General features: G+C 37.7%; 3 protein-coding genes and 1 pseudogene across 3 annotated transcripts; 2 read left to right on the top strand and 2 right to left on the bottom strand.

Annotated features, from left to right (window-relative positions):
- Positions 1-2,594: 2,594 nt before the first annotated feature.
- On the bottom strand, positions 2,595-5,507 carry LOC137728553 (clavaminate synthase-like protein At3g21360; annotated as a pseudogene).
- Positions 5,508-6,236: 729 nt separating this feature from the next.
- On the top strand, positions 6,237-6,845 carry LOC137728552 (uncharacterized). The gene has a single exon (XM_068467308.1). It carries the CDS (start codon positions 6,237-6,239, stop codon positions 6,843-6,845), a length of 609 nt encoding a protein of 202 aa, XP_068323409.1.
- A 5,832-nt stretch (positions 6,846-12,677) lies between these two features.
- On the top strand, positions 12,678-14,383 carry LOC137729672 (acyltransferase Pun1-like). The gene has a single exon (XM_068468675.1). It carries the CDS (start codon positions 12,781-12,783, stop codon positions 14,101-14,103), a length of 1,323 nt encoding a protein of 440 aa, XP_068324776.1. The 5' UTR covers positions 12,678-12,780; the 3' UTR covers positions 14,104-14,383.
- Positions 14,384-17,681: 3,298 nt separating this feature from the next.
- On the bottom strand, positions 17,682-23,230 carry LOC137729741 (probable ubiquitin-conjugating enzyme E2 24). The gene is made up of 9 exons (XM_068468760.1): positions 21,947-23,230; positions 21,704-21,770; positions 20,050-21,518; positions 19,781-19,912; positions 19,170-19,559; positions 19,011-19,074; positions 18,740-18,879; positions 18,333-18,644; positions 17,682-18,227 (listed from the first exon to the last, which is right to left on the bottom strand). The coding sequence occupies exons 3-9, from the start codon at positions 21,508-21,510 to the stop codon at positions 17,958-17,960; spliced, it is 2,769 nt and encodes a 922-aa protein (XP_068324861.1). The 5' UTR covers positions 21,511-21,518; positions 21,704-21,770; positions 21,947-23,230; the 3' UTR covers positions 17,682-17,957.
- Positions 23,231-25,457: the final 2,227 nt, after the last annotated feature.

Genomic DNA, 25,457 nt, shown 5'->3' with positions numbered 1-25,457 from the left:
TCTAGAGAGTTGAAGAAGATAAATAATCTTGTGATATACATGTTAAAAGTGATTTGGGGTGTATTTAGTATTTTTAACTTTTTTTAAAACCTTATAAGGTTGAAATTGTCATTGCATAATAGGGTATATAAATCATTTATTAATTTTTAATGTGGGGTATATTCAATATTATGTGGGGTGCTAATAAAAAAAGCCTTTTTCATTTGTGTTTTACTATAGTTTCTTAGTTTTATTTATTTTATAATGATTTGGATTGAATTCCTGAGCTATCTTTTTTATTTGTATTTTGAACAAATGATATTATTTACAATAATAGGGTGTGAGAGTGGGCTAAGCCTTACAATAAGCTAGCAATAATGTTGTTCTAATTTGCATTTGGCGAGAATCAAACCTAAGACTTCTTACTTACCAATGAAGAAGAATACTCATAGACCGTAGTACTATGTGATCCCGAGCCCACCCTTAAATTTAACTTAAAAATAGAAAGAACCAAGAGTGAAACGATACATAACTTAATTGGAAGATCATAGTTCTAATTTTAAATTTCAAGGGCCAAAAATGTATTCAGGTGTATAGAACAGGGATTATAACAACAATTAAGCCTATTAAAAATATGCATTACAAGCAAATTTTTTTTTTTGAGGTAAAGTAAGACATTCATTTAGAGGACTGATAAACTCAGTCCAGTGTCCTATCTTCACACCCATTTCTCAATTAGAATTTTGATACCAATTCTATCCTCTTGAAAAATGAAATTTAAGGACCAAAAAAAAAAAGTGCTGCTAAATTTACCTCACCGTCATATTTTTCCACCTTTCCCCTATCCAATGAAAAACGCATCGCATAAAAAAAGAGAGAGAGAGAGAGAGAGAGAAGCAGCATAGATAGATCGATCTATCGGGTTTGATAAAGCAGCAGCGCAGCAGTTTACGTAGAGTGAGTTTCGATGGTGGTAGCGAAGCCGCTAGGAGCCTAGGGCAAGCCGATCGCTGATGGTGGGTGGCGGTTTCTCAGGGGCAAAAGTAATACCGGCGAAAGTGAAGACGAAAACTTCAGAGTTAGAGTCGTGCAAGTTTCTGAGGATCCCAGAATGCTCTCACTCTCCCACAACTCTTAGTACTGGTTTGGTACTGATGTGCTTTTATAAAAAGTGGGTATAAAAAAAACTGAGCTCAAAAAAGTGTTTGGTAAACACTTAAAAACAGCTTATTTTCATAGTTTTTGGTGGAAAAAAGCTGAAAACGTGAAGCAGCAAAAATGAGCTTATTCTCCCAGCACAGCAGAAGCAATTTTTTTTGGAAGCACAGTAATACCAAACCATTTCCAAGTTTATGAGGTTCTACAACCATCAAAATCCTAGTATCAAAAGCATTGCCACATCCTCCGCCAACCCATGCATCTGGCTATGTATAAGATTGCAATAAATCCAAGAAGATCGAAGGCAAGGCCTCCAAAAACAAGTAGCAACAAGATTTTACTCTGCCGATCTATTGCAACATCTTACAAGTATTTTTTTTATTCCTCAGGTTCAGGACACCTCAGTTTATCTGATACATATACATTTGGCACATCCACTCAAGTTTTCCCTTCACTTGGAAAAACATATTAAAAAAAATACAGACTTTTCTCATTCATTTCTCTATGCATACAAATCAAACTTTGCCCTTGCACCACGACATGGGTTCGAATCATGTCATGTTAAAGAAATCAACCCCATCTCATTGAAAGACTTACACAAATCTAGAATAAAGAATTCTAGAACATTCACTAAAGTTGGTTAGCTAGATTATCCAAGTTAAAGTAGTCCTTTGAAGAAAGGACTAGAAGGTTGTTTCTTAAGTTGGTGGAAGAGTTTAGAAGAATGGTGAGGTTTCCATCAACATGCAAGATTAGTGTAGATAATTCTAACTTAGGAAGTTAGTGGAATTATCTAGATATCTCTAGCTTGATGTTTACATGCTTCTCCAAGGTTCCATCCATGCCTATAAAAGGAGAAGGCAACCACACCATTTGTATCAACCAATCAAGAAGAAAGTAGCCAAGTAGGAAGCAAGTAGGCAACCAAGTGAGAGTGAGAAGTAGGAGTAGTCTTGTGAAGAGTGTGAGTGGTCTAGAGTGTGTCTCTAAAAGTGAGTGAGTGTCTATAGCTTCTAAAGTTGTGTCCTTGTGAGTGTTGTAATATTTTGTGTGTGTAATACAAATAATTTATTTACTTGTGTTGTCTCTCCAACATTTGTGTTAAGAGTTGTGAACTCTAATCTTTCCTCAACATGTCAGCTCCCTAATCTAACATTTAACCTAACAAATTTATCGTTTGAAAAAAAAAAAAAAAATCAAACTTTGATATAAAAAAAAAAACGATTTGCAATTAAAAAGGGCAAAAAAGAAAGATACACAAAGCAAGCATATAGGATTCTTCTTTACTTCTGTTTTTTTCTTGGCAACCAAACAAGTCCAAGTCTAACACTCTTGCTTTTTTTTTTTTTCCTCCAAAAACAGTCTTGCTTTTTTTTCTTTTTATAAATTTTGTAAGCACGACATACTATAATACAGATACATATGATAAGTTGTTTGATACAGCTAATTTAACTAGTCTACTTGCAGAGGGCGGCTAGGACTCTGAGAGGTTGGCACATGGATTCCGGGAGTCAAGAACGGCAAAATTATCCAGCAGTAAAACATCACCTTTGCGCCAAGGGATGGCCACACTTTCGTCGTCAAGAATTTTCTGGCAGTCGTAGATGATATCCGCTGCCAACGGGCTGCCATCCCCGAATGTGACAACATTCTCAGGGTCATTTCTTGCATCTTCTTTCCACCCTGGATGTGCCATCACGATGCTGTTAAACCAAGTCTTGGGCTTCCCTGTGCTGCTGTCACATTTGATGCCCAGGATTGGGCCCTTGATTGATTTAACACCTCCACCCTCCAACTATTCCAACCTAAACCCCTCCTTAGCAACCCTGCCAATGTATAGTCCTATGTAACCGTCTTAGCATAGTCATCTTTTCAGCATTTAGTTTTGTTTGTAGTAGTACAAATAAATACCTTTGTTCAGTTATGTTCTTATCTTCGGTGCAAATGTGGCCTTCCAGCCACGGCCTATTGGAGTCTTCGTCTATAATCTTGGTTTATATCAATCCATGGTCCTCCAATTTTTGAACAAATTGTGGGTGATTGTTTTTCGTCCTCTCGTACACAATGTGGCTCAGAACAATGGGAGTTCCTCCCCGGCTTACAGGCTATAATGTAGAGAATAACATTTTGGATGGGTAGTTTGGATACTGAAAAGACACGTTGTAAGCATCACACTAGAAAAACAAATAAAAACAAGGGGAGTTTTATTTGAACTTTTATAAGTGATGTGTCTTATCATGAAAGAATAAAACTATTCAGAAAAGTCTCATAACACGCTGGAAAAAGTACGAGGAAGTCTATAAAAGGAGGATTCATTCCTCTAGACAAATCATTCAACGTGAAACACATTCTCTTCTTCTCTTTGGTGTGCTATTTCTCCCTTGCTACTTCCACATAGTAATCAATAATCTAACAACATTAGAGTTTGATCTTGTGAGAATCATGTGAAATCCATCATGAGCGTAGAACAAATTTTCTTTTTGATCGTGGGTGGCTTGAATTTTAGCATATGGAATACTTCAAAAGCACCAATAATATGAGAGATTAATCAACTAAGCTACAAGTTTTTTGCGGATATAATGATAGCATACTAAGAAAAGAGTAAATGGTATTTAATTAATTTTCTTTTCATAAAATTTAATTAAATGCATATAGTCGAACTATGGTTCTGGAGAAGGGTTAATACCATAATAGAGTTGGAGGGTGAGGAAGAACGAACTCAATTATTATGTCTGTATAGCTGGAAAAAATCAGATATAGTTCATTGTCAACAAATATATATGTTTAGTTGAGATTCGAACACTATTTCAAGGGCGATGCAACAATATGCACACAGGGAAATTACAATAATTTTTGAAAATTTTTATTTGAACCTATGTAACATTTTTTTTTGTCCCAAAAAAAAAATATATAACATCTTTCTACACTCATTTTACTCTCTACATCCATATTATTTTTAATTAAAGAATCAGTATCTATTCAAACTCAAATTTACTACTTAAACTACCCTCACAAACCCAATTCAATATATAAATCTATCTTTACACTCATTTAGAAAATAAAATTTCAAAAATCAAAGATTTGATGTGCAAATCAATCAAGTTCGAAGATTAAATTGTGCTTCCTTAGGTGAACCAGATATTGAGCCTTATATGCTTGGAAAGGTTTGGCTCCTTAGTTCTGGAAAAATTTTACGGTTCGTGATTCCAATTTTTCTAGAAAACGTAATTGATATTATAGTGCAGATAGCGTATAATGATATTTCCTTGCGGGTTTATGAATATAGTTGAGATTTTGGAGATTTAGTAGCGCCCAAGGTTCTAAAAGATGATAGACGCTAGTCGTGCGGCAAGCTAAGGCCTAGCACCTAAACGCCTAGACGGGTGCCTAGGCGGACTAGCTAGGCGGATTTATATAATTTTATTATATATCATATAAAATAATTAAATTCATTATATGGTATAAAATAAACAATAAATAATTGTTAGTTTTGTATCATTTTCTAAATCCATAAGTTTTGTTGGGCATTTTATTCTCATTAATAAAATGCAAGGTTGGACTTGTATTCCTTGTTTTAATTAACAAAATTGTCACCGAGTATCCTAGGACAATCCAATCCATTTCTAAATAGAGAATTTCATCCTGTTCGTGTCCACAGTCAACCAGACTCACTAGCTCGGAGCATCGAACCCGGAACCTCTCACATTTTTTGTTTATTGGGGAGCCGTAGTCGCTTTCTATAGTAATACAATAGTTGCATCTTTTTATAGGTACTAGCATATGTCCCACACTTTGTGTGTGAAAATAATTTTTATTTTTATTTTTATTTTAAAATGGGAAGGAGAAAGAGAGAAAAAAGGAATGTGAATTAGAGAGAGAAGTTTTCTTTTTTATATTTTATTTTTCAAAATTAGAGGATGTTAGGATCACCCTTGAGTGAGGTTTTGAAAAAAAAAATTGTAAAATTTAATTTGTGTAAATTTACCTTACTATCCATTATTTTGTTTTATGGTAAAAGATAAAATTAATTTTTTACCCTTTTTTATTGACAAAAAAAGTTTTATTAATGTAGTTTAGATAACAATTGCATCTTTTAAAAGGTGACACAACAGGCTGCTGGTTTGCTGTCCCTATAATAGTGTCTCCCAAATGTCTCCTTCATTTTTTTGACATGTATCACACCATTTAATTATAATTGAAAAAATAAATAATAATAAAAAAAAAAAACCAGCAGAAAAAAAATTCCTCATTCCCCATTCCCCCACCCCCTCGCCCCACTACTCAGCCCTAAAAGCCAGCAACCCCTGCTTTACTTGTCGCCGGCCCACAGCCGAAGCCTCATCTCTCAGAGCAACTCCACCCCTATCCATTTTGCACCAGCATCCAGCCCATTTATCCACTTAATTGAACAGTAATAGACCCAATGAACAGTAATAGGCCAAAGCATCTCCACCCCAAAAAAAATGTGCTGGCACCTAGTCTAAAAATGCGCTGGCACAAACGATCTCCACCCCTACAAAATGCGCTGGCACCCAGTCCATTTAAAATATTAAATAATTTTTTTATAAAATAATAAAAAAAAATAGTTTTAATTTCGGATAGGATTTTTAACCAATCTCGTCACGCCACGTGTCATTATCCGAACGTACTATTTTTTGAATAGATTTCCGCTAAGATTTTCAACCAATCCCGACAACCCACGTGTCACTTCCTGTTTACAATAATTTAGGCAAGATTTCGATAAGATTTTTAACCAATCTCGTCACGCCACGTGTCATTATCCGAACGTACTATTTTTTGAATAGATTTCCGCTAAGATTTTCAACCAATCACGTAATGCCACGTGGCATTGTCCAGAACCTCATCTTCTTTTTTTTTGTCTATATAAACCCTACATCCCTACATCCATCCTCACACTAAACTCAATCCTTTTTTTTAGCTCAAAATTCTTCTTTATCGTTTTCAAATCTTGAGTTCTTACAATGTCTTCTTCAAGGAGAGCGTATAAACAGTTGCAAGAGCAGCAGAAAAGGTTGTTGGCACAACAGGAAGAATTGGTCAATCTTGACCAAGGTGGAGGTGGAGATGAGGCATTCGCAATGGAGGAGGATGAGAATGATCACCATAGAAGGCGGAGGGCCTCACATTCCCGCCGTATCATGGAAGCTATGGGTCAGATAACCAAACCTGGACGTGCGGCAAACATCGATAGAAGAAGGGAAAGACGAGGTAAAGATCTCTTGGAAGATTATTTTATTCCCAACAACGTTTTCCCTGATCATGTTTTTAGACGTCATTTTAGAATGCAACGAAGTTTGTTCGCTAAAATCATAAGTGATGTTTGCAACCATGATCCATATTTTGTGCAAAAAGAGGATGCTTTTCATGTTCTAGGTCTTCTTCCTGAGCAAAAAATTACGGCTGTCTTGCGAATGCTTGCATATGGAGCATCTGCAGATCAAGTGGATGAAATCGCAAGTATGGGAAAAACAAAAGTTCTGGAGTCCCTGATGCGGTTTTGCTCTGCAATTGAAGCCCTCTACACCGATGAGTACCTTCAGCAACCCACGACAAGGGACATGCGAAGGCTTCTGAGGAAGAGTGAGATGCGAGGCTTCCCTGGCATGATTGGAAGCATCGACTGCATGCACTGGACATGGAAAAACTGTCCAAGTGCATGGCAAGGAGCTTATGGCGACAGAAAATGAGCCAAAAACATCATTCTGGAAGCGGTGGCTTCTTTTGATACATGGATTTGGCATGCTTTTTTTGGTGTTCCAGGAGCTCAGAATGACTTAAATGTCCTTGCCCAATCTCCAGTGTTTGACGAACTGCTACAAGGGCATGGGCCAAGATGCACATATTGGGTTAATGGTAATAAATACGAGGGACCATACTACCTTGCAGATGGTATTTACCCAAGATGGTCAACATTTGTCAAAACAGTGCCACACCCGCATAGTGAAAAAGAGAAACACTTCGCAAAGTGTCAAGAAGGGTGTAGGAAGGATGTCGAGCGTTGTTTTGGTATCCTGCAAGCTCGTTGGGCCATTGTCAGGGCTGCAACTAGAATGTTTGATGTCGAGGCTCTTCGATCCATCATGATGACGTGTATTATTCTCCACAACATGATTGTTGAAGACGAGTATGATTATGATGCCGTCGATGAATACGAGCCGGATCCGATGAACAACTCAAGAACACAAATCTACTATGCTCATGACCGGACCGAAGATCCCGTGCAACACGAGCCGTTGGAACGGGATGGACGTTACAATGAATTGATCGTTCAACGATACACTTCATTGCAAGAGCCATACTGGCACATAGCCCGCCAGAATGACTTGATTGACCATCAGTGGAGATTGCACGAAGGCGAAGATAATTAAAATAAGGCTTGTGGTTGAAGAATAAAGTGTATTGTTTTTTAAGTAATCTTATTTAGTGTGTTTGCTTCTTTTTTTTTAAAGTTTAAATGGTGATGTTATGTAATTTTATTTGGTGTTTTAAGTTTAAATGGTGAGGTTATGTAATTTTAAGTTTAAATGGTGTTTTATGTAATTTTATTTGGCGTTTTAAGTTTACATAAGAAATTAAATAAAGTTCTAAAAATAAATAAGAAATTACATAAGAAATTAAATAAAGTTCTAAAAATAAATAAGAAATTACATAAGAAATTAAATAAAGTAGTACAAATAAATGCGAAATTATACAAAGTCTGTGGAGTTAGGATATGTGGTGCTAGGATCTTAGTTGCTAGGATTTCTGTAGCTGGAACCCCCTTGACTTGTTTCGACATCTCTTGCACGCCTCCTTCGCACGACATCTCTTTTTTCTGATGTCCAAAAATATTTTGAATTCGGAGACAGTCATACTAGAGACTTGTTCATAGTGTCACGATCTGTTTGAGTCATCTTTTCTTCTCTAAGCATCTCATTCTCTCGATGAAGTGTTTCTCTAATCATCTCGTTCTCTCGATTAACTATTTCTCTTTGTCTCTCAGCTGCTGCATCACGAGCCTCAGTAGCTGCAATAATTGCTGCCATAGCAGCAGCTTTTTCCTCATCTCTAGCCTTTTCCCATGCCATGTTCAGTTCACCTTGACGAGTAAGTTCCTCCATATATTTAGTGTAGTCATTTTTGGAAGAACTACCTTTTTTCTTTGATGCCTTTTTACCTTGAGGCCTGAGGGACTGACGAGTCGGTTGGGTCTCTGGCACTTGTTCAGGCGTCCTTTCCGTGTCTTCAAATGTGTTGGCTTCTTGTTCGGCTGTGTTTGCTTCTGGCGAACTGTGTAGACCCATATCGTGCATGACAACTTCTGGACCGGTTGCCACAATTTTGTATCTAGGGCAATCTTTGACAATTTGCCAACATTCCCATTTGTTGAATGATTTGTTATGGTTCTTTGCATTGTAGAATGCTTGTGCTTATAGTGTCTATAAAACTGTGGGATAAGATAGTATTAAAAAATACGGGTGTAACACAAATAAATAAATTAAAATATTGATGGACGTGGAATGCATATAAATTACATAAAAAATTACATAGAAATTACATAAAATATTGATGGGCGTGGAATGCATATTACATAAGAAATTAAATAAATCAAAATATTGATGTGGGTGGAATGCATATAAATAAATAAAAATATTGTTACCTCATCCGCTAAACTTGTCCCACTACGCAGATTACCAGAAGCATGAGAGATGGCGTTTTTCCAACAAGTAAAGGATGCGTTGAGTTTTTTCCAACGACCTTGAAGACCTTGACTAGATCTGGCATTTTTTCCATGTACATCTTTTCCATGTACATCGCAAAACGATTTCGTAATTTTACTCCACATTTCTCGCTTATCCATCTCATTACCCGTAATCGGGTCATGAGTAGTGCGAACCCAACATTCACACAACGTAACATCTTCACTGAGCTTCCACGAAGTCATTTTTTTCTCTCAAAGTGTACAAAATATTCAAATGTAGAAAGTGTAGAAAATATTGAAATGTGGTGTAAGGTGGAAGATGAGGGTTAGGTATTTATAGAAAAAAAATTAATTTTTTAAAAATTTTCTGTATTTTTAAAAAAAAATTTGACAATTTTTAATAAATTTTAATGTTGTAATTAATCTGGACCGTTGGATTTGAAAAATAATCAAATCCAACAGCCAACACGTTGCCACGTGGCCAACGGTTAAATTTCTGACCATTGGGCCTTTTTTTTTTTTTTTTTAATTTTTGGTGAAAAACACGTGGACCGTTGATATGTGATTGGACGGTCCAATTTAAAATTTAAATTTAAATTTTTTTTACCGTTGGAAATTCAACGACCTACAAAAACTAGCCGTTGGAAATCCAACGGCTCTGAGGAGGGCCACGTAGCCCTTTAACAGACGGACTCAACTTGCCCTGCACGCGAGCCCCACCGCCTGCAGATGCTGTCGGCTACTCGCGCCAGGAGCGCGTGTTGTGCACGCGCCAGGGAAACGGACTGGCCTCTGGGTCTGTCCATTTTGGGCTGGGCTCTTGACTGGCACGGGCTGGGTGCCAGCCTGTTTTGCGGGCTGGAGTTGATTCACTTGGTGCCGAGCCATTTTCTTCACTTGGTGCCAGTCCATTGGGCACGGGCTGGAGTTGCTCTCACTTGGCTTAAGATTCAGATCTATAAATGATCGTTGTTTTTTTTAATCAAATTGGCACAACGGCTCCAACCCTACTAGTTCAATGATAAAAACATTGCTTTACGTTGTTGTACTCTAATTGACAATGAATAATGATACGTAAGGCTTTGAATTTGACTATTTACACCATCTCCAACCAAAGAGGGTCAGAGGGCCGAAAATAGCCTGAAAACCGTCTCTTACGGAAGGCTAGGTCAAATAGCTCGTGGGTCTATTTGGACCAAAAATTACATCATCGACCCGTGCAATCAAGGCCGTTGAGTAAGCATAGCTCCCAACCGTCGGATTGAAGAGTAAAAATAATTTTGTTATTATTGAAGGATAATATTATGATTTTTATCATAATTATCTTTTAATGATAATTAAGATGGGATATATATTTCCAAGCTGGAAACATGGTAGCACAATTCAAGTTGATTTTGGATGTTTGGCGTGTGAATGTGTGGGTGTGATCAGTTTGGTTGACTAACAGATTCAAGTGGTATGCTACAAATTGATTATTATCCTTTTACAGTATGGTGATAATTAATAAACAAATGAATTTGGAGTTCACTTAGACGGTTGAAGGTTATTATGCATGCATGGATAAAATTATAAAGTGATGGTGCAATAAAGAGCACCTCCGAATATCCTTTGCAGGATGCCAAGAATCTAGTCAGATAAAGATTGGAACTCATGGGCTTTGAAAGGATGGGATCAAGTTTGAACTTTTTGATAGTGCATGATTGCACCTTGTCAAATTTGGTGGAAAGATGAATGGATTGCCGTGATGCTTCAGTTTGAAATGCATGGCTAAGAGATAAACTTGCATGCCTTGGTTCCAGCACGTGGAGATCATCAAATACTTGGATAATGATGGACAAAATAAGGAGAAAAGGAGATAATGATGGAGATTTTAAATTGTTTGGATAATTGCATGATAACTCCATGCATTTGGTTGAGTCTGATCCACGCCAAAAATCTCGTGCAATATTCAAGGACTAAGTTGGCGTGTCCCTATAAATACAGAGGCAGTGGCAACGAGAAGACTCCCTTCAATTCAACACACAAAACTGCCCTGCATAAACTCTCGTTTTACGCGAAACCTCTCAACAACCTTGAGATTTTTTCTGCCAACACATCTTCAGTTTGGATAAACAGCACTGTGGAGGCAACCAGTGACATCTTCAATTTGGATAAATAGCACTGTTGCCGTAGAATCAGCCGTCCACGGAGCACTTTCAATTTAGATAAACAACACAGCGTCGAGCTCGACTGATTATCTATCCAAGTCTCGGTCGAGAGGGATTTTCGAATCCTTATTGGCAGAGGTCATCTCATTAGCCTTCTCGGCGAAGTGAGGTGTTACAGGTTACCACATTTGGCACATTGAAAGCTTAATTTAATATTGAACTTCGTAGAACTAGCAGCCTTGTCTTCAAGCTCTAGAACCCGAAGGCCGAGATATGTTCCTTCCTCGACCGCAGTCGCAAGATCAAGAAGTTAGCAGCGCGCTTAACACGGCGTCAACACATTTTACTCCTCGGCGGACGAGTTGGCACGCCCCGCACACAATCGAAAGATGTAGTTAACTTATTAATTACTCAGCCTGCGCACCACGTAGGCTTGATAGTTTTTAGGGTTAATAGGGCCACATTAGACAAAAAAGGGCTAGAGGGCCAACCGGCTGGCCCAACTCAGCCATCAGGCTGGCCAAAATTTTCATTATTCCTGTCAATTATATCCAACAGGAATCGTAGACCTTTTTTTTAATTTTTTTAATTTTTTAATTTACAAAATTTTTAATTTTTTTAAAATTCTATTTTTTTCTATAACTTCCTAAGCCATTATACAACATTAAATTAAATTAAGTAACATGAAACAACATTAAACAATATGAAAAAAATATTAAATTTAAATAATAAATTATGTTTGACCTTTGGTTGAAAATAATTTTTTATAGTAATACTAAAACGAGTCATATGACTATTTAGCTATAGGTTAGAGATGAACCCTGCTGCTTCAAGATTCCTTTTACTTTTCTTGTGTGACTACATGGTCAGAACTCCAAGGGACGTACGTGAGAGTCATGATTTTATTTCTCTGCCTGCCAACAGTTCTCAATAATTTGATCTGATGATTGTTTTAATCTGCCCTACGAGCCGACAGATTTCAATAACGTAGTGAGAGGTTGGGTTTGCAGGGACTGAAAGGGACAGCCAAATTAAAGTGACTGACCAATAGTTGGGAAAAATATCATTTTTGGATCCATTTTATGGGGATTCTTAAGGATCATACATTCTAATTGTTCTTTGTATATCGTACGGTCAGTTTTTGTCAGATACTATTTGTATTTAATTTTAAATAAAAAAAATCAAATAATTTCTGACCGTATGATACACGATAAATGATTAAGATAAATGATACACAATACATGATCAATGGTTAAAATGAATCCGAATGGGATCCAATTCCCAATAATTGTAGTCAGCCATCCTTGTTTGATTGGAATAATTTTTCAGTGTGACCGGTATACGGGATGATACATCACGTGTCTCTAAACAAATATTGCGATATGTGTGTTAAAAAGTTAATAACTTAAAAAATAAAATTTCCCTCCATTCTTATTAAAACACGTGATGTAGCACTTGTATTCCCGTCACAATTAAAAATTCCTCGTTTAATTGATCATGGTGGTATACTTTTTGCCTTATCTATAGAAACAGTTAATTGAAATATGAACGAATTAGCTCCCACATATCTAATATTTATTTAAATGAATCAAGTGTCACTTTCCATTCAGATAAAAAAAAGAAGAAAGAAAGTAGTTTCCCTTGGAATTTCACATTTATATAGCATATTAATAATAATAATTACAGTAGGCAATATAAAAGCCCAGCCCCTGCGTGTTATTATATATAGGAGGCCAGCTGGTCTTTGTTATGATCAAACTCGATCAAAGTCTGGAGCTTGGGGCAAATTAGAAGATGGGGGGTTCAGAGATGATCAATGTTGAAGTAATTCACAAGGAAATAATTAAACCATCCTCTCCAACTCCTCACCACCTTAGATATTTGTCCCTCTCCGTTTTTGACCAGTTTAAATATGAAATTTATTTGCCACATGTTGTCTTCTATCCCAGCAGCAGTGAGGAGTACTCTCTGGTTGCTGAAAAATCCGAGCTTCTAAAGAAATCATTATCTGAGGCCCTCACTCAATTCTACCCGTTTGCAGGGGAATTCAAATATAATGATTCCATCAATTGCGATGATCGTGGAGCTGTATTTCTTGAAGCCCAAGTCAACTGTCCCATGTCCAAGATCTTGGACGACAAACACGATTTAGAGAACATGGGAAAATTGATTCCAACTCCTGTTCGTTCCGAACACGCAGAAGGGGGGCATCTTCTACTAGTCCAGGCCAATGTATTTGAATGTGGTGGATTGGCAATTGCTGCCAGCTTTTTTCATAAGGTCGTCGATGCCTTATCCATCAGCAAATTCATGGAAAGCTGGGCTGAAATTGCCCGCTGCTCTGCCGGCACTACTGATCATCATGTAGTACTTCCTACAGAATTCGGTGTTGCAGCTACTTTGTTCCCACCTCAAGAATATTTTAACTCACCGAAGAAACTCATGCTACCTTTGACTGAAAATTATATGGTAAGGAGGAGGAGATTTGTGTTTGATGCCTCAAAGATTGCTGCTCTCAAGGTCAAAGCTGCCAGTGCCACAGTGCCAAGTCCTACGCGAGTTGAAGCAGTATCCGCGCTCATTTGGAAATGCGCAATGGAAGCATCAAGATCGAACTTGGGTTTTGTAAGGTCATCCACGTGGCGTCATGCTGTGAACATGAGGAAAATATTGGCTCAGCCCTTCGTAGAAAACTTACTGGGAAATTTTTCGTTCTATGCTATATCAAAGGTTGAAGAAAACGAAGCAAATGATCTTCAAATCTTGGTTGCAAAATTGAGGAAGAGGGTTGAGGAACTTAAGGTAAAGCATACTAATGAAATTAGAGCGGAGGATGTAGTTCAATTCTTCAAAGAGTATGGCGAGCTCATTGAAAAGGATGATATGGACAACTATACTTGCTCCAGTCTTTGTAGGTTTCCTTTCTGCTCAGCCAATTTTGGATGGGGAAAGCCATCATGCACACGTTTCCCTCTCACTGAAGTTTTCAAAAATATGTTCTTATTGAGCGATGCAACCGATGGCAATGGCATCGAAGCATACTTGTCAATGAAAGAAGAAGATATGGTCATGTTTGAAACCAACCAGGACCTGCTTACATATGCTTCTCTGCAATAGACGGCCATAGAGGTAACGCAACGACGCCTTATCCTTCTCTAGGTTTATTTAAAAAATAAAAATAAATAAACATCTTCCGAATGTTAGGAAGAAAATTGCAACTAGACTAAGAGCTAGTTTTGTATTTGTTGAGTATTTAGAATTCGTTTAGATGAGATGTTGTAACCTTTTGTTGGTTTCTTTCGTTGCTTTTGATTCCATAATTTCGACCCCTATGTGAACAGTGAACAATAATTTATGTGTAATTATCGAATTTTAATATATATATATATATATATTTTTATTTTATTTTATTTTATTTATTTATTTAATTAAAACATGAACACATCTGCAAAAGATGACTCAAAATCTGGTCCAAAGACTGGTAGGACGAATGAGGATCCTCTTCGGTTTCTCTTTGTAAGGATCTCGGGGATCTTCTACTTGTATCCGTTCATCGTATATCGTGTCCGTTCTCAAGGATTCACAGAATCCTCACAAAGAGGATCCTCATTCCGATAGGACGACCCTAGAAAACTGTGGAACGACACAGCCTAGCACAGAGCTAGGCAAGAAATGCTCTCCAAAGAAGCATATAGGGGAGAGGTAGGGCCCACACCTATGTTAGACCTCCGTCAACTTACAAACGCACTTGCAAATTGTAATTCAGCTGGTTAAGAGCATTCATCTCTGACCCGAGGTTCATGTTCGAATCTCCTCCCCATTGTTTAAATTAGATTATCCTATCATTTGTTTAAATGGAAAAAGTGAAAAGTATGTATGTATGTACATATGTATGTATATAATACTTACCATCGAGGTCGAGGTTTTCTTTAAAAAAAACGTATGTATATAATAAATGTATGGTATGTTGGAGTTTATACTAAGTTTTCAGCATAGAATCCTAACAACCAAATGTTAAATTATTTGAAACCACCATTTTGTATTTTTTATAACCCCTATAATGAAAAGCGTAATGTGAAATAATGTTAGTGAGATTACATTTTAATATCGTGTGATGTGGCAAGAACAATCACAGTCAAAGCTTGCACTCCTAATCCATGCTATGACAATAAAGAGTAGTGCTCCAATGGATGCAAGACCATTAAAATAAGTGATTATGAAATGAAGTTCTTCAACGGAAAAATGCACCGTACTGTTGATGTGTTCTTCCATGGCCACAAATTTCTCGCTTGCATAAGTAAAACTTATGAGGGGATTGAAAAATTAACTTTGCCGTTGGTTTCCAGGAAACTAGGCTCTCCGACTCCCATGTCAACTGACACAACGAAAGTTATAGATGAAAAAAGTCATAAACGGTCATCATTGGATAGAATTTTAGAACATCTTCAATTGAATAGTATGATATATAAAGTTGAAAACTACAATTACATAGTCTCTCCGGCTCCTCTTTCACTTGTTGGCAGTAAAATCATTAAGTACCCTTGTATCTATCCATGCAAAGTATCATTCACTGGTAGGACAGGCGACTGGAGGGATGGATCAGGTCCTCAGGATCCGCTATGGATCTCCGGTTGCTTTTTGGAGCAGGTCCACCATCTTTAGGGTAAAATATGGTTGACGGTTTTACTTTTACATCAGAAAATAACTACCGTCTCTAGTCTCTGCATTATTTTTTGTTAATTTACTGAATATTTGCCAGGTATAATTATGATATGATCACATTATTCTTTAAAATGGGCAAAGTGCAAGCTGTGTAACACACACAGAGAGCTGGCTTTGGTTCTGAATACACCATGCTCCTCACTAATTCAATTTCCGTAAGGTAAAACTTTTTACATGCAATAATAATTAGGTGGAAGAGTACAGTGAACTTTCTATACAACTACATAAGGCTATAGTTGGAGAGCCAACGTCTTCTCGCATGCTAGTGGAGTTCACCAGGTTAATTTTAATTTGTAGTAAAAGATATAATAGTTATATACAATGAATTATTTCATAAATATACGTATATATAAAGAGAAATTTCGTGTGTGTTTGTGTGTGTTTTTAGGATGGAGTTCTTAAAAATAAGAGTACCTACGAGATTATTTCGGCAAAAGATATTGGCTTTGTCCATTCTAATGAAACCGGCATCGTTCAATACTTGCGTTCATCAAATTTTAACGAGAACACGGTCTGGTACACCAAGTTGAATAAAACAATTGATTGAAAACTTAAAAAATAATTTTTTTTTCTCTCTCCTTTTTGTTACAGTGATCGTCATGCTTTGAAGTCTCGCCTCTTGCAGGTTTTTATTTTTATTTTTGTTGTCTAAAATTATTGGTAAATCTTTTTCTCATTAGTAATACTAATTAATTGGTTTTTTGGTATTATTATTCAGCTTGGTCATGATCTGGACGAAAACAAATTTGGCAAGGTGCTTAGACATTTCAAGGCATTGGCTGAGACAAAGAAGGTAACAACCAATTAGTTAGACCTTACTTCCATCATCAACTCCTAATGGTTGATTGGTTTTGCACATTACAGTGTCTTACGAACGAGGACATAGAATCATTGGTTTGTCTGGAGGCCATCTAAGTGCCTGGCTACTAGAGAGAAAAATCCTTTGTCCCCTACCTTATCTTCGACAATCCTTCATCGACTGGTTGTGCTTCTTTCACTCTCTCGAAGAGATCCTATTTGGTATAGTGATCGCTATCTTGCTCTGTAGACGACGAGAGCAACATTTGTTGGCATCTGTCAATGTTTGTTAGGTGGCTCATAGCAAGACTTCTTTGTTGAGGATGGTAAGATCACCAGAAGGTGATTGGTGCTTTCCTTGTGGTAACTTTACGATAGTTCTTTGGCTTGCAGGGTTTAGTCTTCATGAGTGTTATTTTTATCTTTCGTATTGGTTCAATGTGAGTTCTCTGTGACTAATGAATTGTATATTATTTATGATAAGTCTATAATTGTAGAATTGTAGTGTTTCTTTTAGCATGTGTGGCCTTTTCTTCCTAGTGCAAGAATTTCCCATGTGGTTTTTTTCATCACAAGTACCCTTTTCCAGGACAAACTGTTGGGGCCAAAATTCATGATCATCTACAACGTTTACTAAACTAATGCATGTGAATCTAATCCCACATAGCCATGAGATTTTAATTTTCTTATATTGCAACTTAAAAGTTTTGAAATTATAACGATTTATGCATTTTTGTTTAATCAATTATTTTAATATTCATTAAATTGATGACTTGATGAGTATAAGACTTGTAATTGAGTTGACTTATAAGCCACATTTGCAATACATTGACTCAATAGCTTATCAATTTAATGGAGGATTGATGTTCAAATAAACAAAATGCGTAAATTGATACAATCTCAAATGTCATGGTACAGCTTGAGAAAATTGAAACCTCATGGTCCATTTAAAAAAAAAAGGGTAGTATTGTTCACACATTCCTTTATACTTCTCACATACACCTATTAATTTTTACCCATTCATCTTTCATTCGATCCGTTACCGGATTAAAGGGTATGTGAGAAGTAAAAAATGGATGTCTGGCTAACGCCACCCTTTAAAAATCACCTCAAACCTGTAAAATGCAGAGAGAAAAATGGTACTTCTTTTTCTTGGCAACTAACTTCCAACACAACACAACTCTTGCTTTTTATTTCATAAATTCTGTAAGCACGGCATACTATATTACTGGTTCATCAGAAACCCATTTTTTATACACATGCAAACCACCATGGATTCTCTTTCTCTCTCTCTCTCTCTCTCCCCCCCCCCCCCCCCCCCCCCCCCCACCCCAATTTTCTTTTTGGGTAAACAACCAGACTAATTTACATGAGCAATCTTACAGCAAACACACATTGAAAGCATATGGACTTATTTATACACATGACAGGAATATCTTCGCTGGGTACCTTTATATTACAATTTTGCACCATGTGCATTTCTCCGGCCCCATGAACCGGTTGCAGTCAATTCCCTTGCTGGAAAGTGCCTCAACCAATTTTGGAAATAGCTTAGAGAGCATGATTTTGAACCCGGTAGAGCTTCCCTTATTGTGTTTATCTTCAGTTTTCTGGAAATCAATAGCACACCCTACTGGAGCCCCGTCCATATACTCCTTACACGCCGTTAGAATATTTTGGGAGCGCCGAGTGAAGTGTTCGATAACAAGCTCCTCAAAATGCTGCATCAACATTACTAAGTTACCATGTATACCAAACAAACATATTGCACTACTAATTAAAACAGAAAGGAAAACCTAATGAGAATCCAGAATCAAGCACTGTACCTTAGGTGGCTTTTGGAGTGTATACAGCATGGACTTGCATGTCATCAGGAATGCATTTTCGTTGTAGCTTACGGAGTTTTTCTCTCCTTGGGTTCTTCCTATCTGTTGATCATACCCAGCTTCATTGAAATATGGCTTGTCGTTAAGCACGAGGGCTTGAAGGGAGAGAAGAACTTGAAGAATGGTGGAGCTCCCTGGATTCCAAACTTCAGTGCCTGTGCCCATCCATGTATTAAGGAGACTGAGACAGACCTCTCCGGACTCGTACAAGTTAGGGTTGACACGTAGCCCACCAGAACTATAGTGTACCATCTACATAAAATTTCAAGATTGACATGCATTAGCACTCACGATGATAAACATCAATGTAAAATTTTAGAACTGCACAAACACATGCAAGTACTTACAGGCGGTTCATGAGGATACTCGGGTGGAAGATAAATATCAAAGAAGAAAAGCCCATCATGATATGGAGTTCCAGGTGCACCAACAATGGCTGCTCGCAGTAGATCCATCCTTTCCTCGAAGGCGCGGACATAGATTTGTTCTGTTGATGGGTGAAGTTAAGTTAGTGTTGTTCTTCTAAAGATGTTCAAAAGCACTTTGCATAAGAATATCTCTTGTGTTACCAATGAAAACCATTACAAATTAAACTTTAAAAAGAGATGAAGTGCTAACCAGGCAGATCTTTCTCGAAGATGCTCCACTCTTGTTGAGCCTTTTTCATCCAGCCTCTTTTCACCTATTACGGAACCGAACAGATAAAAATCACGACTAAGTCTGCTATACGAATATATGAAATGGTATGTTTATGGGAAATATTATCATGTTTCTAACCTGAGATAATGCCAACTCCATGTTAGCACCATGAAAATGGTGGTCGGTGCAATCAGCAACCATGTCAAACTGCCTAAACTGATCTGCACTCTCATTAGCTTTTGAATGTGGAATGCTCTTCTCCTCAAACCTCTCCAGCTCAGTCATTGACTGTTGCTCAGTAAAGAGGTCACAAGTTTCCGCTATTCCTTTCCCATGGGAAATCTCAGATTCATTTCCAACTTCAGAAATACAGGCTGATGACGAAGGACCTGAAAGCGATGCAAACTCATGGGATCCAAAAAGACTCGCAGCTATGCTTTTGAAAACTCCAATGGCAGCTTGAGGAAGGAAAGAGGAACTAGACTCCCTTGTGTAATCTTTGCCACCATCATCCAAATTCAATGAATCCTGAACATAAAAATGTCGTTTAGCTTGTTGCAAGGAAAATGCAGAAAATACAGGCTTCCTCCATGGAATTTCAGAGTTTATGGGAAGCAATAATGTCTAGTTTATTGAAAACCCAAAAAATCAAACATTCCATAAACTTCATATACACCTAATGTTTCAAAAACACTTGGCACCCAATGAATTGAAAACCGAAAAAAGAAAAAAGAGAGAGAGAGCTCTACCTTTCCCTTCTGGTTAGAAGGTTGCTTTGCATTTTGAATCATCTCTCGGTACAAGTCTTCGATGTCATCTTCTGCAGGAATTGCAGCTGAACCTTCATGTTTGTCAAACCGGAAAATTTCATTAGGGGCCACCTGTAACAATGACCAACAGAAAACTTAAACATGACATGACTATCAAAATTTAAGGGGAAACCCGAGTCAGCAGGAAATCATCTTACACACAGAATGATGAATAAACAAAAAACCAGTAAGGACGGCTTAATGTATACCTTGCCTGTAATACCAGTAGCCCATCTCACTTCCACAGCTCCATCCTTGAAGCCCATAACATTTCCAATGCGAGATAGGTAACATTTATCAGTGTAATCCTCTTGATCCCCACCGCAGTCCTTTTTTTCAGAAGCAGCTTCCTCGCTCATGTCAATCTTTATGAGCAGATAGTTTTTATCCCCTTGTTCATCAAACTGATTCTGGACCAACCTGAACACATAATCTCCAAAACAGTAGGAGTAATCTGGGTGCTCAACTAGTTCATAAGCGCTCACAATTTCCTCCATCTGTTTTCCCTCAGAGTAATTTTCTTTAGGTGCAGGGATAGTTTTCCATTGCACCTTTACTGTATGCTCGTTTGCATCCACACCCTTCACGACACCCCATTTTTGGCTGCTAGACATGTGTGGATCATCGCAAGTGCCCTTTTCCAGGACAAACTGTTCAGGCCAAAATTCATGATCATTTACAATACTGACTGGAACTAGTGTCTGTGAATCTAATCCCAAAGAGTGGCTACCATCTTGCCATGCCACATCAACCTTGGTCCTTGTCTTTATGATGACAAAGATTTCATCGAATTTTGAATCTGCGTTTCTTCTCCTAAATCCTCTTCCTGATATCTTGGGCTTGTTATTCATCTCACAAGTAGATGCATTATGAAAATCCTGCTCCATGACAGCTTTATCGTCAGCAACTTGAAGCATACACCAGTCACCAAGCTGCCAGTTTACATGAGAGAAACATGACAACACATTCAACTTTTTCGGATCCAGCACACGTGGAGGAGCAGGCAATTTCGAATCACAACCCATGAGAACAGAGGCAAGCCAATCAACGTACACCAAACCTCCTTCCACAGAACAAACAGTTCCCTCGACTTGATTTTCCCTCCAGTTACTGCATAACCATCTAGTTGATTTGGCAGCGGTTGAGAGTCTGACCTGCACTTTCTGTCCTGGATAATATGGGTACTGTGGATCTTCTAGTAGGTTAGGAGAAATGGGCAAGAGCTTCTCTTGATCCACAGCAGTGACCTCATACTCTGTTCCATCATCAAATACAACCATAACGTGGTCAACCACTCTATGCACCCTTCCAAGCCATGGACCACAAACAACATAATCCCCCACCGAAATGGAGCGGATCTTTGATAGGTTATTGGAGTTGACATCTTTTATTATGTGTCCCTTAACACCCTCCAAATCAACGAACATATTAATCCCAACTACTCTGCCCATCTGCCCAGATGGATCTCTTACGGAGCATACCATGTCTCCATATATGAATCCCCTCTCAAACGAGAGAAAATCATCAATTTTCCCAATGGAAGCCTCCAGGCTGGACAAGATGCTGCTCGCATGCCCGCCGTAGAAAGATTCATTTTCATATTGATCCATACTACTACCACTCTCACTAAAACTCTCCCAATCCGAGTCACTGAGGATTGCATTCATCATTCGGATGCCTATGGGAAGATAACCATACATCTCAGTTCGATGTCAAAAATATGAATAGAAGTATGTTTGCAAATCTATTTACGTTGATGCATGTGTACATGTACATATAAAACATGATTACAAGATAACACAAAATAAATCCAAAATCAAATGAATGAAAAGAGTAAAGAGTCCGCGGTGCAGGATTTCTCACCTCAACTGCAAAATGGGAACAGATAAAATTACAAGCCGTCTGAGAAACTTGGTTAATCTTTACTGAACTGCCAAACAAAGGATCTTTTTGAAATCAATTGCCATAGAAAGCACACAAATCAGAACTAAGTACATTTTATTTCTGCAACTTGGGATTTATTTGAAGTCTAACACAAATTAGAAATATGTTGGAAACAAACAATAAATGTAAATAGATAGTACAGTAGTAATGTCGACTACATACCTTCTGGGGCAGAATGAATCTTAACACCGTGACAATCTGAGCTTATCTTGAACTCCGACAGGGATGTGTGTAGTCTCCAAAGGATGAAATGATGATTATTGCCACAACATCCTCTGTGATAAACAGATTTGCCGTACACTTTTCCAGTTGATATTTGATAGGGATATCTCCAGTAGGGTACTTTGACCACTAAAACTGGAGATCTAATGCCAAAGGAGATTTGCCCTATAGAGGGAGGGATAACAGGACGCTACGAGGACTCCAAATGCCAAAGGAGATTTGCCCTACAAGGGTAACATGAGTCAACAAAGGACTCCGAGTACCAAAGAAGATTTGCCCGATCGGAGGGGTGAACTTTTGACTACAACCAATTACCCAGAAGAACTTCAAAAGGGAGATTTTCCCAACTGCAGAATTATCAATGGATTGCAACTGGCAGATGAGATCTTTCTCAGAGGTTGAGGTGAAGCTTGCCGAAATAGCGAGGAGAATGCCAAAGGAGATCGGCCCTAAAGAAACACTGGAGTTTGAGATAAATTGATGACAAGTCAACAAAAGAAGCACTCTTCTAGGAAGTCAACCAACGAAAGGGAACTTCAGTAACTTTTGCCAAAGGAGATCTGCTCAAGAGAGCTGAACTAGTTGATATAATATATATAGAGACATGCACACAGGAGATGTGCCCCAAAAGGAAGCCGAAGTTTCTGTCAGGAATTATCTACTGCCAAAGGAGGTTAGCCGAGCTGAACTAACCAACAGAATGCAGAAATGAGACCAACAAAGTTCAATCCACCTAACAGAAGTATGTCTTTACGCTTGGTTTACTGCAGTTCAGCCAAAGACTGCATCATCTCTCAGACAGGTAGAACAACCTTCACCGAGAAAGATCTTGAGACCTTCTATAAACAGTATAAGATCTTGAGAGCTTCTATAAACAGTATGATACTTCAGCAACAACACTACCTTAATATCTGCAAAAACTCTAAGAAATATACAAAATAGCCACTTTTCAAGGCCAACAGTGATAAGAGCTTCTGTGAACCTGCAAGAGTCACCTTTCTTTTTTAGTGTGAAAGTTAGAGGGGAAAAGGTTCGAGAATACGAGTAGATGCAGAAAACAGAATATGTTACTTTTTACTAATCGCTTTAGTTCCCCGTGCGTGAAAGGATGCCTCAAATTGTTAAAGATTTAGCATCTTTGTGAAACAACCAAACCAAAGCACTTTAGTATCTTATGGAAATTTTGCATCTTTAGCATGTGCTCTTTTTCTGGATGCGTATTGTTACTATTTTGTTTTTTGCTATCTTCTATAACCATTAACAAAAGGGTTCTCTCGATATAGACCATTGCAACTTTTATTTTCGAGACAAAAACCCACCTAGTTATAAACATCCAAATAAAACTCAAATTTAAGTATAGAAGTAATTGACTTATTATTACAAAATATTTACAATTTGTACTACATGACATTCAAAATAAAATCAATAAAAGTTATTACTCCCTTTAATTACAATAAAAAAAATATAATTATTGCACATATTATTACCCCTAACACACACATATATACTTCAAATGTATATATTACTACCATAAGCTCAAATAACATATACCTATATTTAAATTTATGGTGAGCAAATAACATATATTCTGTAGGTAAATTAATATTGAATCAAATAACATTCTTTTATTTTGTAGGTAATTTATTTTCCATGTATTATTACATATATTTAGCAAATTTTATTATTAGAAGATATATGTACAAATAATAGGTAAATTAATCTTGAATAAAATACAATTGCTTTATTTTGCAAGTACATTAATTTTGAATCAAATAACATTTTTTCATTGTGTAGGTATTTTATTTTGTATGTATCATCATATATATTGGGCACATTTTATTATTACATGTACAAATAATAGGTAAACTAGTATTGAATAAAATAATTGTGATAGCCCGTTCCGAAATAATTTACCGATAGCGTGGGAATGACGTTTTTGCCCTTACTCGTTAGTGATTGCGTGTGTGTGTGATTGGGCTACGTTTTGGATCAATTGGGTTTCTTCCCACATATTTGGACCCAATGAGAGTTTGGCTTTGGCTTTGGTGATTGGTTAAAACATACACACACACATCCACTCATGCACACGTGTACCCTTTTCTTCCTTTCCTGGTTATGTCTCTCTTATCCTTCTCGACACTTCTTCCATTTTCACCATATTTGTACGGACCGCACAATTTTGGCATGGATCGAGGTTCCAAATACCCTCTTCGTGTTCCTTGTGACCTAACCAACACGCTCATACCCTTGGTTTGGCTTGGAACCCTCGAAAACCCTATGAATTCGTGGACTCCGTCAATGGTACTATTCACATGCTTGTGATCGTGGAGGTTTTATCGAGTTTTAAGATCACAGGGAGTCTTAAAACTTTCTCACGAAGCTCGAAGAGCAAGTTTGAAGGATTTCGGACGTCGGGATAGCAAGTTCTAAAGTTCGGCGAGATTCCGGCATTTTTGGTGCTTCAAAATGGTGAGGACTATCCTGAGGACGAGCACAGCCACGCGAGGTTCGAGGGCTATGACCCTTCTACGTATCAGTGAGTGGGTTTTTGTTTTCAATATATATATTATGACTGGTATTTTTCCAGAAATTACATTTTAATGGTTTTATAATTGAAATGCCATGTCGAATATCGTTGATATTATTATTGTGATTGTCTTGGTTATGCTTTGGTACCGCGGACGCTCAGGTAAGTCAGGTGAGTATGTTTGTTAGTGATAGTTGTGATGATGATGAGATTGAGTTATAGCTCATATTCCTGCACCTCGATGTTTGTGCTCCGCCAGAGTAGGGCCTAGCCTTCACGTGATCGTTCACCTCCTGCACCGTACGCTCACCTTGGATCCAAGGCAGGTGCCAGCCTGTCGTACAGACCACTATAGGTGGTTCTGACTCGTAAGTGACTTGCGATACATTGCACAGTCTTCACGTGATCGTAGCACTAAGCGTATTTATATACACCAGCCTGTCGTACATACCACTATAGGTGGTTCCGACTTGTGTGCAGGATAGTGGTTGATGAGCTATAGATTCAGCCGTACAGGTCACTTTAGGTGACTCCAGCTGACGTATTGATATTATCGGCATATTATGATTTGTTTTATCTCACCTGCTTGATGCTTATACTGTTTGATTGGATATTTTGACATGGCATATTTTGGCATGGCATATTTGAGCTTTATTATTTTTTTTGCATGATTTGATATACGAGTACGTATAGTATTTTCTGGGAAAGTATACGGGTTTTACAAAGAGGATTACTTGATATTGAAATGGTTTGAAGAACAAAAACTTTGTTTTTGCCCATTCACGTTTTCTGTTTTGCGCCCCTCCAGGTTTTAGGTTGCGGTAACGTTGGTGGCGAACGAGGCATCGGGGCAGTTCTGACAGAGCACCCTCCATGTAGGATTTTCTGGTTATTGCTTATGTAGTACTTGTTTATTCTGGACTA

The sequence above is a fragment of the Pyrus communis genome, chromosome 3 (genome assembly GCF_963583255.1).
Source record: "Pyrus communis chromosome 3, drPyrComm1.1, whole genome shotgun sequence".
Lineage (NCBI taxonomy): Eukaryota > Viridiplantae > Streptophyta > Magnoliopsida > Rosales > Rosaceae > Pyrus > Pyrus communis.
The sequence above is the reverse complement of the archived record's forward strand: the minus strand, read 5'-3'. Positions and strand labels throughout refer to the sequence as shown.

Bases quoted from the DNA above. Each gene is read 5' to 3' on its own strand.
- LOC137728552 (XM_068467308.1), top strand. From the start codon at position 6,237: ATGGAGGAGGATGAGAATGATCACCATAGAAGGCGGAGGGCCTCACAT.
- LOC137729672 (XM_068468675.1), top strand. From the start codon at position 12,781: ATGGGGGGTTCAGAGATGATCAATGTTGAAGTAATTCACAAGGAAATA.
- LOC137729741 (XM_068468760.1), bottom strand. From the start codon at position 21,510: ATGATGAATGCAATCCTCAGTGACTCGGATTGGGAGAGTTTTAGTGAG. The intron at 19,560-19,780 runs GTAGAGCTCTCT...TTTTATGTTCAG, and splicing joins CTTCTAACCAGAAGGGAAAG to GATTCATTGAATTTGGATGA. The intron at 18,228-18,332 runs GTACAGTGCTTG...ATGTTGATGCAG, and splicing joins CACTCCAAAAGCCACCTAAG to CATTTTGAGGAGCTTGTTAT.